The 16566-nt window shown below is 44.5% G+C and overlaps 1 protein-coding gene across 5 annotated transcripts in view; it reads right to left on the reverse strand.

The window, feature by feature from the left end:
• The window catches only part of Fat1 (FAT atypical cadherin 1), a 119156-nt gene that overhangs the window by 32754 nt on the left and 69836 nt on the right, over positions 1-16566 (reverse strand). For all 5 annotated transcript variants that reach the window (XR_015736210.1, XM_087901054.1, XM_085680239.2 and 2 more), the window contains 6 exons: positions 13434-13495; positions 10643-10972; positions 10132-10342; positions 7491-7630; positions 2978-3253; positions 2643-2853 (listed from right to left, as the gene is read on the reverse strand). Coding sequence is in view for 4 of the 5 variants with exons in the window: in XM_087901054.1 (XP_087757180.1) it covers positions 2643-2853; positions 2978-3253; positions 7491-7630; positions 10132-10342; positions 10643-10972; positions 13434-13495 (1230 nt within the window). In the remaining variant the exon portion in view is untranslated. The remainder of the gene's footprint in view (positions 1-2642; positions 2854-2977; positions 3254-7490; positions 7631-10131; positions 10343-10642; positions 10973-13433; positions 13496-16566) is intronic.

Genomic DNA, 16566 nt, shown 5'->3' on the forward strand with positions numbered 1-16566 from the left:
CTGACATACAAAAAGGCTCACCAGGAGCCCAGCCAGGGACTCCGTCTTTGGATCTCACATGTGTATGTATCGAGGCACAAAGCGTCAGATGTCCAGAAAGTTGCAGACTGTCTGGTAGCAGGCGCATTCTCCAAGCCCTGGAATACATGCCTGCTCACTGCTGATGGAAATGAGGCGAGCAGAAGTTTGTACTAGGGTGGGGTTGACTCGCTTGCATTACCTGAAGCAGTACAACTTTAAATTAATCTCTGCATTTCAGCAGGAAAATGATCCATACTAACAAGCCAATGTTGCCCTTAAGCCATGACAGTTTCCTATAGAGTACAAAAGAGAGACAACAGACACCGCCTGTGTCCAGTAAGCACTTGCTGACGGTGTGGGACCCGCTACCAAGTTTCACTGGCAATTAGGATATAAGTTTGAGGAACCAAATCAATCCTAATCAATTAATACATTCACCAAGTGTTACCTCTCCCCAGGGGTGAGAACAGGAGTAAAGTAATGCTCTATCTACTTTTACGACGAGCCAACACCTTCCAGCCCAGAGGACAGCGCTTCTGTGTCTCTGGTACGTAATTCAGTTGCAAATGGAAATACCTTTTCATTAAACTCCTTTCCCAGAAGACTCCAAATCAGACTAAACCTTCTGCTCCATAAATTTCTCCTAATTAAACTTATGCAGTATTATGAATAAAATTTAAAACCAGCATTCCGAACTTTATTAGATGTAATCGGATATAAGTTAAAAACAGCTGATTATGAATGAAGCGTTCAATGAGAGGCAGTGTGAACATTCTACAGGTCCTTCTATTCCAGCAGGTGTTGTGTATCTACACAGACTCGGGCACACGTTAATGCTGCTGCAGTCTCACGGTAGTGGCTTCCTATGAGAGTATTTGTTTTTTGTTTTTTTTTTTTATTTTTCAGTCTAATGCCGCATGATGAAAGCTGTCCTAAAACCCTATTGCACACGGGAACAGCCCACTGATGCCTGGTCTGTTCTCTGGGGAGAGACAGAGTTCCATTCTTAGGATACCAAATTACTAAGACCATGAGTTATCACAAACACTCCAAGAATGCGCACGCCCTCACTCGGGCACCAGCAATCACAGTTTAGACACCCAGTTGTTGAGAATTATGTGAAAGCAAAGGGAAAAACTGAGCATTTTCTCCTCCACCAACCCAGTCAGTTTGTCCGCGACAAAGTCCCTTCACCGAGGGCTCAGGCATGCACGGATGGAATGTGCTGTTTTCCTAACTGCTAAATTTCTCAAGCAGTGGGGGGAAAGTTTCTTTATGTCTATCCAAGGCACTAACTCCACTACCGTGCATTTTAACACTCTCATCATAAACTCTTATTTGGGAATAACGAAGTCAATCCAGTTCTTTTAGAGGAAACAAATGAGTTTTCAAACATGTAAGGAAATAAACATAGTTTGCTCAGCGCGTAAGCACACCGGGAGGTATCTGTGTCAAAAACCACTCCGTATATACTCAGATTTATTTAGTGTCTGTGATCTATAGATAATCTACAAGCTCTATGGATTCGATGCCTAGAAGACACCATGTATAATTGGACAGAGCTATGAACTTTAAAAAATAGATTAAAGTACTCTAAACTCATTACAAAGAATGAAATTGGCTTTATTTCTTCAACTAACACTGGCTTTGAGGACTGTAGGAAATGGAGGTGCCTTCTCTACTCATCACTGACTGGGAGTGAGCAGGGTTAGGAACTCCTAGCTGTGTGAGTATATGCTCCAAGTAGAGCCTTTCTCACCTCATCCACGTGAGTCCGATGGAAAGCCCCACCTAATGAACACAGCACGGGGACCTCTTACACAGTACTTGGCACATGAATGGGCCCGCCTCAGTCCCCGGGATGAGTGAGCGGCAGCGGAAAGAGAACAACCCTTGTCCGACTGCTGTGATGGCCCTGATGACCCTCAACTGGGGGGCTCTTGCCTGATTTTATTCTGGAACTGCTAGGCTTGGGCGCAGTTTACCCTTCCCGGCTCAGGCTACCTCTAGCCAATGCCAGAGGCTCCTTCCAAAGACCAACCATTCTCTCCATTCTCAACCATTCTCTCCAGAACCAACCATTCTGTGGCCTGGTTCAACAACACGGTCCTATGCATGATATTTAACTGCTAATGGTATGTGGGGATGGGCTGTGGGGCAAGCCTGCAAGGCGCAGGACACAGGGCGCCCCCTTTTTGAGCCAAGACGGGAGAGTCTTCACACTGCTGTGGCATTTTTTACTCTGAGCCAGAGAAAACATTCTCATTAAAATGTTGAATTTCTAAGCCAGCGTTTTCCTGACTGGGTTCAGAGTCTAAAATGACTGCCTAAAATAATTCCAGGAAAACTGAATTAGAAAAATAATGTTCCCCTGCCCCCGCAGGATACATCAGTGTTAATTTATGTTAATACTGCTAATCTCCAGAATTCCTGACACTCAAGCTTATTAGGACTTTATCTTTGTTCCCTGGCAGTTTGTTTGATTTTTCTTTTTTTAGTTAAAAGTTTAAAACATTTTTGCAGTGGTACATAGAAATGCTTCGATACCTAGAAGTAATTTTAGAACACGCAAGATACACTTTTCAAACAGAAAGATAAGACTCCATTGCTTCAACAAATACCTGATTCGATGGAGTAGAGCACTTCCGCATTTCTCCCTTTGTCTTTGTCCAGAGCTGTAACCTGCAGCACAACCGAGCCCACGGCTGCCGACTCATACACTCGGCCTTCGTAGGAGGAGCTGGTGAACCACGGGGCATGGTCATTCATGTCGCTGACGTTGACAACGATCCTGGCGAAGTTGCGTTTCACAGAAACATCCTGATCCCGTACCTAAAAGAATCAACACGCTGTCATTCTCCTGGGCCCCTTCTTTCCTGTGGACTAAGAATAAAAAAGGCATTGCCACCCCTTTCCATTACAGGAAACCTTCCAGTCAAAAAGGGCGAAGCCATACCATGACCGTGAGCACATGCCGGTGGATGGCTTCGTGGTCGAGCTTTTCCGAAGTGTAGAGAGCGCCAGTTGCAGGATCCAGGCGGAATTTCTTTAGGCTCACGGGGTCTATGCTGCTCTGTAGGGTGTAGATCAGTTTGTTTTTCTCATCCTTATCCACTGCGCTGATCTGCAGAATCTCCGTGTCTGGCTCTGTGTCTTCGGGAACAGTGACTTCATATTTTGATGTAGAAAACTGAGGGCGGTGGTCATTGGTATCTATGACTTTGATAAGCACCTGGAATGAGCGACAAGGGGCCTTGGATAAAGATACGCTCATAATTAACTACAAGATGCTACCGAACCAAATTAAATGTGGATAGCAGAAAGAAAAGCAACAAAAGTCTAGAATCAAAGAAACCTACAGCTCCTTATCTTTGGTATATTATTTACGTAATATTGAACAGTAACTATGGAACTAGAATTCCGGTCACAGCTGAAAATTCCTTATGAAATGCTGCCTAATTTGCCATAGGTCTCTACAAGAGACCTCTGGAGACAGTTCAGGAGAGGTATCAATTTACTTTGCCAAGATACCCATTTCCTATGTTAGATTCAGGCCAGCGAGACGGGTGGTAATGTTACCTAAATTTCTCATTCTAAGCCCCACGACTCCGGGGTCCTTGTAAGATTTTAATACAAAAGGAACAACTAGAAATCACTGAGGATGTAGTTCAGTGATTGGGAACTTCCAAGCAGACGTGAGCCGAGGGTGAGAACCTCACTGCTGCCAAAATATGCTCGTAAATTATAGTTCTGTGGCTTCAAAATCCCTAAGTGGCGAATATTTCTTTCCTAAAGACAATTAAGTAGGTTGAAAAGAAAAACTCCTGTCAAAGATAGTGACATAAAATGAAAGCTTTGGAGCGAAAAGGAAGATGTCAAAAAATTAATCATAATTAGAAACAAAAATGTTTACCTTGACAGATGATTAATTTTTAGGATGAAGAGATTTAGATGGACAAGCATAGTAAAAATCAGTATCAATCATAAAATATGGCTTACTTAAAGTTTATGAACAAGAAAGCTGAGTTTCACTGGCTTCTACAGAACACAAGGGTGCGTTATTTAAGAGGAACAAGGGGACCAAAGTTCTAGGGATGCCAGGTAACTGGAGACCACACGGCTGCACCCACGTGAAGACAGAATTTTCATGAGACTGTAAGCATGCTCCCAAAGAATACCACAGCGTCAACAGATGCATTTTCACGCTCAATTCTATGTGAATCCTAAATCCATTCACCAAACCACAAAAGAAGCTTTTATGTGAAAAGCATGTAACCAGTAGGGTCTACTGATGGCTCACTTTTAAAGATGAAAGAGGACCCAGGAGGCGCAGCTGCAAACGGCCGTTCTTCCATAAATCAAATCCTGGTCGACTTACAAGTTTAAAACTCGACTTGACCACGGAGTGCAAACTAGGCAGAGGAGTCTGATGCTGTCCTGGGTTCAGCTAACCCCTCTCAAACAAAAAGCTAAAAAGAACGAGCGACCCATTTTGACAAGGCAGTCCGCCAGACACGCTCTTGCCGAGTACTGGGCCAGCTTCACCCACAAGGTCTAAAGGTGAAGAGCAAGCGTGCAATGGTGACGGTCCCCATCACATGTTCCGTCTCCACGGGCCGTGTCACATTCCTACAAAGCTTAGAAGCTGCTAGCACGTCATAAGGTGAGGTTCTGAAAGTCCAGAGGTGGGTGGGGACTCTCCAAAGCAAGGAATACTGAGAAGAAACTGAGAAGAAGATGGTTGGCCAGGAAGGTCAAAGTTGAGAATGCCTACCTATCTTTAAGAGACCGGAAAGACTTGGACCTGAAGGAAGAGGATCAGGAAGAAGATGGAATTGAACCTACACCGCCTGAACTACTCCCAAGTTAAGGATGGAGAATTCACTATCTTCTATACTTCACACCCTTTCACCAGAAGAAAGACATTCTCAGCTCCTCTTCTCAGTCAAGCAGCCCCCAGATGAGTCTCAGGGACCAAAGACAGAAAGCAAGTGATGTTTCAGGAGTGTGGGGTCAGGAGCCTGCACAGGGATGCTGGGTGACATCTATGTCACAGGAACATGTCCTGAGGAGAGACCGTAGGAGCGTGCAGAGCGAGTCCTCTGCCCTCTCCCCTGACCCTCAGAAGAACCGGGAAGGTGGCTAGCACTATCCACTCTCCTCTCTTTCCAGCGGAGGCATTAGAAACAGAGTGAGTCTGAGGTTTGTCCCTGCACAGGAGCGAGAGGTGGAGACAAGTCTCCAACCAGGCTGCCTGCCCAGAATGCCACAATCGTGTTCCAGGGAAACTGCAAGAAAATGGGAATGAAACTGCTTCAGTGCAACCACACCATCCTGTCTGACAAAACAAACAAACAAACAAAAAAGCAGCTCAATTTGTAAGTTATCTGGAGACACAAAGGAGAGTAAGAAAACCAATTCAACCTGGTGCCAAGGAGCATCCGAGTTGGAAGGATAAAGTTTTATGCATGGAACAGTGGCATTCCCCCTGCCTCCTCCCTGCTCTACTCTGCAAAGAGAGCACCCAGTCCCTCCCACATCCGGTATCTGGCCGACCGACCTGAATGCACAAAGCTGCTACATGGGTTCTTGATTTTCAATAACAAACCTGCATCTGCCCAGTGTTCCAGGCCTTATCGGTGTAGCTCAGGTACCCGTGGGCCTCTTCACAGGATCCAATCCCCTCCATCCCAGATCTCTATCTCCCTGCACACAGTCCCAGACGGAAACCTAAACCTAATGACTGTCTGCTCCCTTTGTCCCCACCATCACAGGTCAGCCTGGGCTCTGTCACATTGTCTTGAATTCTGAGAATCTTCCCAGCCCAGTGATCCCTTGGGACACTGCCAGGACTCTCCAAACAGGTGTCACAGTACGTTACAGAACTATAAACACTGCCCTGAATTTTAAGAGAAAGGGAAACTAATTCATCCCCCACATCTCAGGGGAATTTTAGTAATGTACATCAAAATTTCAGACCGAGAGCCCAACTATCCCAAAGATGCAGTTTTGCGGGGACGAGATGCATTACCGATTGCCTCCTAACAAGGTAAAAACACCATGTGGATGCATGGCTGTAGTCACAAGAAAGGCTGCTACAGAGGACCATTTCCACAGCTCCCCGAATTCCTCTGGCTACATTTCCAGTTACTCACAGGAAGTAGACTGTGCGCAGGGACACGGCCTAAATCTTTCTCCAAAAACGACTGTTTAATCTTAGTGTAATTTCTAATGTTTTAATTCTCACTCTCGTGCTCTGTGGTTCAACATCAGGGGCTCGTTTCCAAAGAGAGAAAATCCATGCATGCTGCTTGTCACTCCAATGTATACGCAGCGAGAGAAACTGCAGTCGGCACTACACCTTCCCCACGGCCACTCAAAACGATCCCCACAGTGTAAACTACATACAGCATGCACTGCCAGTCTTACACACTTTAAGATCACAGGCATTGGGAGAAAGGACTAAAATATTTTTACAGCTACCCTTAAATTAGCTAGTCATTTATTAACTGAAAACACATCCCAGACTGTAATTTGCAATTGTGAACGCAACTAAATGACACAGGGGACGACCTGTCTCATTTACGGTTTCAGAGAACATAATCTAAAGACAGAAAACTTTAGAAGCATCTCCGTCTCTAAGCTTCAGCTTCCTTAGGGATAGTTGAGTAACACACAAGCCTTTTAGCTTCGGGATTTGGATCCTGTTGCCACACTTCTGCTTCTAAAGAAACATGTGGTCTAATAAAATTGAGGGAGGGAGGGAGGGAGGACAGACAGATATGCAGGCTTCCTGCTAAAACCCACAATTACTAGTCATCCAGGAAAATCATTTTGGACAACCACTACTAAGCATCAGAGAATTCACTTAAAAAATAACATTCCAATTAATTTACAGGGTTTTAACATTAAAGTTTGAAAACATGAAATCTAGCCAGCCACCGACGATCAGATAGCAACAAATCAAAGTGCAAAAGAATTGTTGCCCAAATCTCACTCCCAAGATATTTTTACACAATCCCGGGTTTAGTTTGAATAAAAAACAAAACAAAACAACAACAGTAACAACAAAAAACCAGGAAGGAAGAATGGGAAGAAGGAGGAGGGGAAGGAACCAACCTGTCAGCAGTTTAAACTATTAAGAACTTCAAGAAAAAGATGTGTACAGCTCATCCTGTGGGAAAACACTAGCACAGGGCTTGAAGTAAGCATCAGACTAAGCCTGTGTGGGAAGCGCTAAGACTGCGATGGGGTCAAGTCTCCTCTTGACATTTTTATGGGACTGTTCAGCAGAAGGCACAAAAGGCACAACCGTACTCAGGACCTGCGGTTTCTGTCCCTGAGTAAGGACTCCTGGTGTGCATGTGTGTAAACTACACCGACACACAACTGCCCGTGCTGTCTGCGCATCCTGATAGCAGGGCATTTTCTCAGTCCTTCTGACAGAGGCATCGCCAGCCTTCACTTACCTGAGTGAGGATGGTGGAGGTTCCGTCTGTCGCCTCCACTGTGAGGTTATAGTTGGATTTCTGCTCTGCATCAAGGGGTTTGGCAACAATGATTGTGCCGGAGCCCTTGTCAACATCGAAGTGACTGTCGTAGTTGCCACCTAGTTAAAATTAAAACAGAGGTGCTAGAGCAAATCACAGAATAAAGATGTGCATTGTTTTATAGCATTCTGATACTCAATGGCCATGAAAATAGACATTTAATAATACAATGATCAAAGTGACTCAAAGGAGCTAGGATTTTCAAACATAGGAAAGAATGGCTAGCTCTTCAGAGTGCTTTTAGGCAACATTGGACCTTAATGTTAAGGAGGTCAAGAATTGAGAAGAAAGCAACTCCACAAGCAAACAGCCCTGCTAACCGTATTTGTCAATTATTTTGGATTTTGCAGGCATTATAAAAATTTGTGCATGATTATGAAAACCTCACTGAAAATAGTTTTTATTACTTGAAAAAAAGAATTGTACTATTTTGAATATACTACACTCACTAGCAATAACTATTAAAAACAAATGTGAGCTCTGAAAGAAACAGTTACATTTAATTTGAATCAGATCTATTACGGACTCCTTAAAACTACTTGTCAGAAGCCAGTTTCCGTCCTATTTACTATCCAGATATCTATCCCCCAGTTACATTCTAAATAACACTCTCTTCAATCATACAAATAGAAAAGAAATGGAATGAAAGAAAATAAGGCTTAATGTCATACTTAAATTATAGGCTAAATCTTCCCCAAACAAAACAGACAGACAGACAGACATACACGCGCGTGCGCGCGCACACACACACACACACACACACACACACACACACACACACACCCCAAGTCATCTGTCTCAAATCTGAAACTACTGATGCAGGGACAATTAAGAGTCAACACGCTTGTGACTGGGATGGGTGGTCATGCATATACACTATGGAAAGAACTGGGATGGGGGGGGGTCCGACTCTGAAAACAAAATCCATGCTTTGATTTTTGATCTCATAATCATGTGGCAAATTATGTGATCTCAGCAGATACCTTCTGCTGTACAGTTCAGGTCACATGTCATCTGAAAGATGTAAAAGACGTCTCTAGCAAGTGCATCTCCTGACACAGCCAAAGGAAGCAAGCAAGCGTGGAAAGCAAGCACAGAAGAAGAACAGTCAATCAAACCGGTCCCCAACAGTAAGGAATTAAAAGCAAGTCTGATACGGTACAACAGAAGCTGGTTAATCTGGAAACGTGAGAGAAGTGAAGAGAAAGAAAACATGATTATGGTTAGTGACGGCAATCGTCATTCCCCCTCAAGAACACCAGCCACGGCTGCAGAGATAACGGTTTACACACTCGGAGGCAAGAGGCAACCTGGCTACGAGGTGAAAGGAAGAAGTGGTTGCGTTCCAAGTGGAGATGGTGGTCACAAACAAACATACTTCTGATTCATTAAGCAGCCTTATAATTAAAATACTGTGCAGAGCCCATGGTGGTGGGGTATGTTTAATCCCTGCATTCAGGAGACCGAGGCGGGCTGATCTCTGAGTTTGAGGCTAGTGTGGTCTACACAGGGAGTTCTAGGATAGCCAGGGCTACACAGAGAACCCCCTCTCAAAACCAAAAAAAAAAAAAAAAAAAAAAAATGTGGTGAAAAGAATTTTTTAAAGGCCTAAGGCTAGGAATCGAAGCCCACACCTATGATTCTGGCTACTCTGGAGGTTGAGGCAGAAAGGGTGACAAATTTGAAGCCACCCTGAGCAACTTAATAAAATCCTGTCTCAAAATAAAAAGGCAAAAACAAGGGTAAGTGCGTAGTGCGTAGAGCAGTAGCAGAGAGCTTGCTTGGCAAGTTCAGGGCCTGCGTTTGTCTAAAAGGGGGTGGGAAAGGCAGGGGATCACATGCACTGTAAAGTTCTAACATAATCTTTAAAAAAGCAAATCGAATATTCTAAGTGTGAGTCCATCAAATAGCAAAAACGCTAACTTAAGCGTGTGTAATTTTTAGGAGGGCCAGGCTTCCTGGAAAAAGATGTAAAAATACTGAGAAGCTACTGCAGTCGCTTTAAAGTTCATAGAATCACGAATAATATGTGTATGATATAGATATGGACCTGGTCCAAAACATTTAGGTTCCTGAAACCCCCTGTGTATGCCCCCCCACCAAGTAAGTTTTTGCAAAAATGTCAACTGACTAAATGGTTTTCGAACACCTATTTTATGTTTGTTCTTTTTAAGTTTTTATGTGTGTGGATGTTTTTCCACATGCATGCTGTGACTGTAAAGGCTGGAAGAGGGCATCAGAGCCCCTGGAACAGGAATTATAGAGGGTTATAAGCTGCCATGAGGGTGCTGGTAATAAACTCTGGTCCCTAGATGAGCAGCTGGTGCTCTATTGAGCCATCTCTACACACCCAGGAGTTCTTACGTCAAGTAATTTTAATGTATGTTGTAAGATTTTTCTGCTGCCGCTGCTGCTGTCAAAACAATTATAGTTTAAGAAAATTCTTCACCTATAGATCTTCCCCCATAGTAACATTATAAAGTGAACAGAAGTCAGAAAACCCTGTCAGGTCCTCAGTACAACCCACGCAAGGCTGACAAGAGCTGTGAGCAATGCTTACCGATGATGTCAAACCACAGAGGTAGGCCCGGAGGCTCCACCGAGAGCATCCCAATCATGTGAGCCACCGGGTCACTTTCCATCACGGTAAAGGCAAAAACCGATTCTTCAAAGGAGATCGGCTCCAACGATGGCTTGGGTTTGGAGATCCACTCGATGTGGAGTCGGGTGGTTGATGACTTCTGAGGGCGACCGTTGTCAACTACCTTAATCTGAAAAACGGGACCAGAAAGGGATGAAAACAGCAAGGCACAGGTTACACCTCCGAGCCGAAGTCTAGACGGGTTTGTCTATTTCAAATACTCCGGCCTTGTATCAGAATACGGCGCATGCTCGATGCCTGGCGACAAGGACGCGTGCTGCAGAGCCACAGCCACGGGCGTGGGGGCTGACAGAGAAAATAAACCCACACTCTCCAACCGTTTGCCAACTCCGCCTGTCCCTTTCTCAACCAGAGAGAAAGAACCACACGGCTTATGGTCCCAGAAAGGCAAGAGAGACATCCAACTCACTGAAAGAATATCGTATTCTCCAGCCGCAGAGAGCTTTTTGGATGAAACCACTCCCGTTCTGGGTTCGATGGAAAACCTGCCGTGCTCGTTCCCTTCCTCGATGCTGTAGGACAGCTCGGCATTGGGCCCTTCGTCCTTATCGGCAGCGATGACACGGTACAGGGGTTCTCGCCTGGCATTTCTCTCCCCGTCCGCTTTCTCTCGCTCGGGGAGCCTGATTTTGTAGAACTTCTGCAGGAACTGGGGCTTGTTGTCATTTTCATCAAGGATTTTCACGATGACCCCTGCAGTGGTGGACCTGGGGGGCGTGCCGTTGTCTGTAACAGTTACCTGGGTTTCGAAAGTAAGAGGCAGCCTTTAGGAAGATAGCAAGTGGAGCCATTCCTGAGGTGAGGTAGGGTTTGCAAAAGGAGCTACAGCTCACACAACACCAAGGTTCATCCCGCTGCCTCTCAAGGCGAGCCGAACTCTCCTGGCTTTACGGCAGAGAGATGGGGACCTGGACAGCGGCGAGGACACAGCTGCCACTTCTCACGCATTGCTACCCGTCTCCCCCTTCCTTGTAGCAATGGCAAAACCAACTTTACCAAATGTTAAACTAGTTTTAGGTTCAAGAAAGATATGTCGGATATTTTTAAGTCCTCTTAAGAAGATCCATTTTGCAGACTCAAACGCAAATTCTCCATATGCTATATTAAAAGATTGCATTTTTAGGGTTTTTCGTGAAGTATGCTAAAGCATCATTCTGAAGCATAGGCCACTAACTAAAACTTTAAATACTACAGGTTTGCACACTAACCATGGCTTTGACGGTTTTCTTTTGCCATTTTAAATACTTCTGAGGACAAACAAACATTTAAGCCCATTGCATTGAATAAGGTTTTCAGGAAAAGCAAAGTCAAGTCACTTGCTTCTAGCTGATTCATGGGCTCCGGCTTGCTCTAGCGGCTGACACGGCTGAGGTCAATGTCATCCTTGAAGGTTCATATTTACAACAGTGTGAACCTTGATCGTGATGACCTCTTTCAATCAAACTCCACCACCTTCTAAATTAACTGAAAATATTAAAAACACTGGGAGAACGAAAATTTTCGTGAAATTTGGTAGTTGTTAAATCCTACTTATAAAAGTGTGGCTCTGTCGACAGGGACTTGTGGCCGTTGCTTTTGGTCACTGAAGTAAAAAGTTTATCTTCCTGAGCTTTTCAGGATCAAATTGTTGTTTTCATTCTAACCTCTCTGAACCTTCCTTCCTGTCACGTGTCAGATAACCTGCACAGGTGGAGAACTTAAGTAGAGAAGAAATTTAACCAAGCACAATACATCCTAGGCTTCATTACCAAATCATGTCAACAAATAGCTTTCCTAACGACTGAAGAGAGATGCTCTTTTCTCCGAGACAGTCAAACAGAGACACAAAAGAATGACAGACACACACGGCCTGCACACAGACTCCTACGCTGCCTTTCCCATCAATACCTTGTACTGTCTATGCCCACTCCTGCTCCTGCCTGGCCTCTGACACTCACTGTGTATTGGGGTCTAGAGCAAGTGTACAGCTGATAGGAAACCTGCAGCTACAACCAGCATGGGGTGGGGGTGGGGGCATTCACCCGCGCCTTCCCTCGCTAGCACTCATACCTTCCTCAAGTCAATCCCTGTAGTAACTGAATGAAAATGCAAAACCCTGCTCTGTAATGAAGAAAATGGATGTAAGGGAGTGAGACAACCTATGTATGAAAATGCAGAATTACTAGTGAGACTTTTAGGTTCTGAAACCAGCTGGTAACCCACACGCACGTGTGCGCATATACACATAAGCACACACATACATACACAAACACACAAACTTAAAAAGAAATACTAACATTTTACTGATAACTTAAGATATCTTGCCCAAAGATGAAATTAAGAAGGCATCATTATGACCATCAGGAATACGATCTTTAAAAAAAAGAAAAAGAAAAGAAGAGAAGAGAAAAGAAAAGAAAAAAAGAAAGAAACAGCTTGCCATCATGGAGAATTTTCTCTACAAACTACACTGTTAGGATATAGACATGTTACACAGTCAGCTCACAGATAACAAAAGCATCTGGCCCCCAGGCCTGGTTCGCTCTGCTACACCCAATCTCCAAGGGTCGCCTTTCTTGGCTGCCCCTGTTGGTCTCCACGCTACCTTCCACCAGTCTCCTTCAAATCCCCCCACCCCGTCACCCTCATTCCGCTAATGACTGGCCCCCAGTCATAACGAGGTAAAGAAATGAGTGCAGAAACATCTTAAATTAACCAGAACATTTTAGAAGGGGCGATGTTTGTTTTCGACCTATTTTTACTTTGGATATTTTTAGAAAATGTCTTTAGGTTATAAACAAACCCGAGTGTAAAACTGCATGGCTAATGCAATGATTTAAGAATAAAACCATCCGGAAATAAACAAAACACAGTTTTACCGGTTCAACTGGATCTCTAAATATGAGCATATCTTAAAGGCATATCTGAGGGAAAGGAAATCTATGGGATGTACAGAGAAAAATACCACTTCCGTAAACAAATATGAGATTCAAAGGACACTGGTTGCCAATGTATTTATAAACGTGTGTGAGAATTTCCATGTAATGATGTACAAAATTCAGAAAGGTTCTAATGACGGAATTTGTTTATTCTGATGATGCTTGAGGTATGTGTGTGCGGTATTCATTATTAAATATTAGCAGCTATGAAGGCCAGACGTGCTCTCAGGGTGGTCAGGAGGTGAATGCTTCAGAAGTAATTAGAAACAAAGGAAGACTTACTTCAAGTATGTGTTCATCCTGCTGTTCCCGGTCCAGCTTCCTCGACGTGGTTGTGATGAGACCTGCAAAAAGGTGCAAGTTTATTGATCCTAACAAAATACCATCAGTTACACCATGCCTGGCTGTTTGATTTATTAACCACGGGAATTCGTTGCATTTTCTTGCAACGAATAAAGCCTCCTGCAAAACTGCTATCGGCAGAGACGGGTGCATTGGAGTGGGAGTGCAGTGAGAACGAGACCCGGGAGCTCAGGTAAAATCTTCTCCCAGGCGGGTGCTGGGGCGGTCCTCCTCCTTCCCAGCACTGCCAGGAGAATAGCTCAAGGAACTCAGGAACTAGTCTTACGGCTGGGGTTGTCCACCCAACCAAGCCGGTTGATTTTCCAGGATGGAACAAGGGAAGGCTCACGAGTCCTTACCACTTACTGAGGAGCTACTGCCAGTGTGAAGGCTTCTGGGCAGGCAAGGAGAGCTTCTTGAGAGTGTGGCCCTTTATGAGTAGACCATGTTCCAGTGGGTGGCCCCATACCCATAAGCCTATGCAGCATAACTGAACTTGGTGGAGTATTTTAAAAACGAGAACATGAAGTTGGGAGTGGATAAAGGTTGAACTGAGGGGTTGGAAATGAGTGTGATCAAAATATAAGGAATTTTCAAAGAGCTTACGAAAATGTCACATTAGAAAGAAAAACCAACTTTCCTTAATAATTGATTTTCTCCTATAACTACGTTCTCAGAAGCAACTAAAGGCCATTTAAAATGTTTCCCTAAATTTATAAATATAAGATGTGTATTTTAGCTAACTCTGACTCAATGCTTCTGGTTTTCAGATCTACTCGGCTAACTTCCACACGCTGTGGCACAGCGGTACTGTCATTTCAATGAAACAGAAGCCTATGTTATCGTTAGATACTGGGCTTTTCCCCAGACTATAGCTACAGACGACTGGGGCTCAGGGAAGACAAGCAGTTCGGTAAGTAACAACAGGACAGCATGGCCCAATGTGGCACGAGGTTTCCCCTTCAGTGGCAGAGACCTGTTAATCCTGTTTCCATGAGAGGTTCACCACCACCACCACCACCACCACCACCACCACCACCACCACCACCACCACCACCCCTGAACTATAGATTCAAAACAGTTAAAAATGACAAGAACTCATTTCTACATTGTCCCACCTAATTGTCCTAATGCTCTGACCAAATCGTCAACCACTGTGTAAGATGGCACAGGAAACGGCGTGGCATGCTCACAAGACAAACCGCCTGGCACTCACTCAGTCACTCGCCAAGGGTGCCCAGCAAAATTTCCCTTTATACTTACTTACATCAAACGGCTAACGAGGGACTTAGTGATCTGCACTACCCGTTCAGTAGGGAAGCAGGCTACCCGACACCCCTTTACAGGTTTAGATTTAGAATTACTCGCATATCTTCCAGGCGTCCAGCCAAATACCTCCTGCCTCCCCACTCCCTTGCCCCATCCATACCCCCTACTGCAACACGGGGCACAGAGGTTCCATTTAAATGCGGTGAACTGAAAGACCTGCTCCAATGTACTCTGACAGCCCTTCACTTTAAACTCCCCTGGAGTCAACTGTTAGGTTCAATAGGGCTAATGACCCAGGGATAGGGATGGTCTATGTGGGCCATGCCCCACACCAAAGGATGGTTAAACCACAGCACTGATCCCAATGTAGACTACAACCCCCCACCAAGGTCCTGAGAGAAGCTCTGCGTGTGTGTTTTACAGTTTTGCAGACAGGACATGTGATAATTCCAATGAAGGCTTTCTAGAGGCACAGCGCTCCCACCGGGAGAATTCCATCAAAGCTGTCCTAGGAATCCTCCCAGGAGCCTTCACCAGGAGAGGTCGTGCCTGTGCATGGGACGTCACAGCATGAGGACACCGACTTGAGAGGAGCCAAGGAGTGTTTAACTACAGGCTTTTCCTGCAAAATGAACTTGAAATAAAATTCCTGAACACAGCTGAGAACTAGGTTAGGAGCCTCTGAGGTGTGTTCCACTTTACCAACCCAAATGAGAGGTCAGCACCCTGTACTCTGGCTCCTGACCTCTGCACTTACTCATGTATATACTCATCTTCTTCATTATTCTGATTTTAAAGTCTCCTTCCTGCTGAGTCCCGCCTGACCCCCTCCCCACCTGACAAACCCCTGCTTCAAACCTGAACGTTCCTGGGTGACCAACCTTTACAGTTAATAATAACTCAGTGGCATTAGATGCCATAAGAAACAGCATTATATATTCCTTTCCATCAAGAATGCCGTGTGCCCCTCCCGAATTCCAGAAGGACACAGGCAGTAATAGAAACAGCACAATGCTCAAGGTCAGGTGTCTGAGCAAAAAGGAAGCTGCTTTCTCCGAGGTCACCAGTAACTCATTAACGAGGTCACAGTTAGACTTGTGCGTCCCTGATGAGGGGGTTAGCTTCCCATCACATCAGGCATGCAACTCACTGTGTTGTGGCATTTCAATTCTTAAAAAAGTCTTAATTACGACTTCCTCAGAACTTAAGGGAGAAGTGGCCATGATTACTCCCTATTCATTTAAGTAGGTCCGAAAAAAGGAAGACAGAAAGGGAAAGAGAAGATAAAGGCAGAAAACATGCACCAGCAAGTGTTTCTTTTTGTAACTCTGTTTTTTTTTTCTGTCAGTACCTTGAAGCTAAAAATAGAAGGGGGGGGGGGACAGAACAAAGACTAGAAATTTTCCTTCCCTGATTACATTCTCTATACAGGGCAGGCTGGAAGAAGACGTCAATTTCCTACCTTCCCACTAGTTACTAGTTAGCTACAAATCTACTTCATAAACGTCTGTGAAACTGAGGAGCACCCCCAAACCTTACAGAAAGTAATGAACATGATTTAAAACTCACTTGTAATCTTTCATATTACTTCCAAAACTTAGAAAGTTAAGACGGGCTGTCTGATGCACTATAATGTGTCAATATTCATCGAATTTTAAAAATCTTTACCACGGGACATCTTACAACAAAAGGTCTTCAAGAGGCAGCCAGCACACACAGTGCCTAGAGATGGCTGACCAGGTGAAGATGGAGTTGCAGTTACATGCTTATTTAACTTCTTTGTCCTGCCTGCTCAGAACCCAGA

The sequence above is a fragment of the Myodes glareolus genome, chromosome 23 (genome assembly GCF_982192425.1).
Source record: "Myodes glareolus chromosome 23, mMyoGla1.1, whole genome shotgun sequence".
NCBI lineage: Eukaryota > Metazoa > Chordata > Mammalia > Rodentia > Cricetidae > Myodes > Myodes glareolus.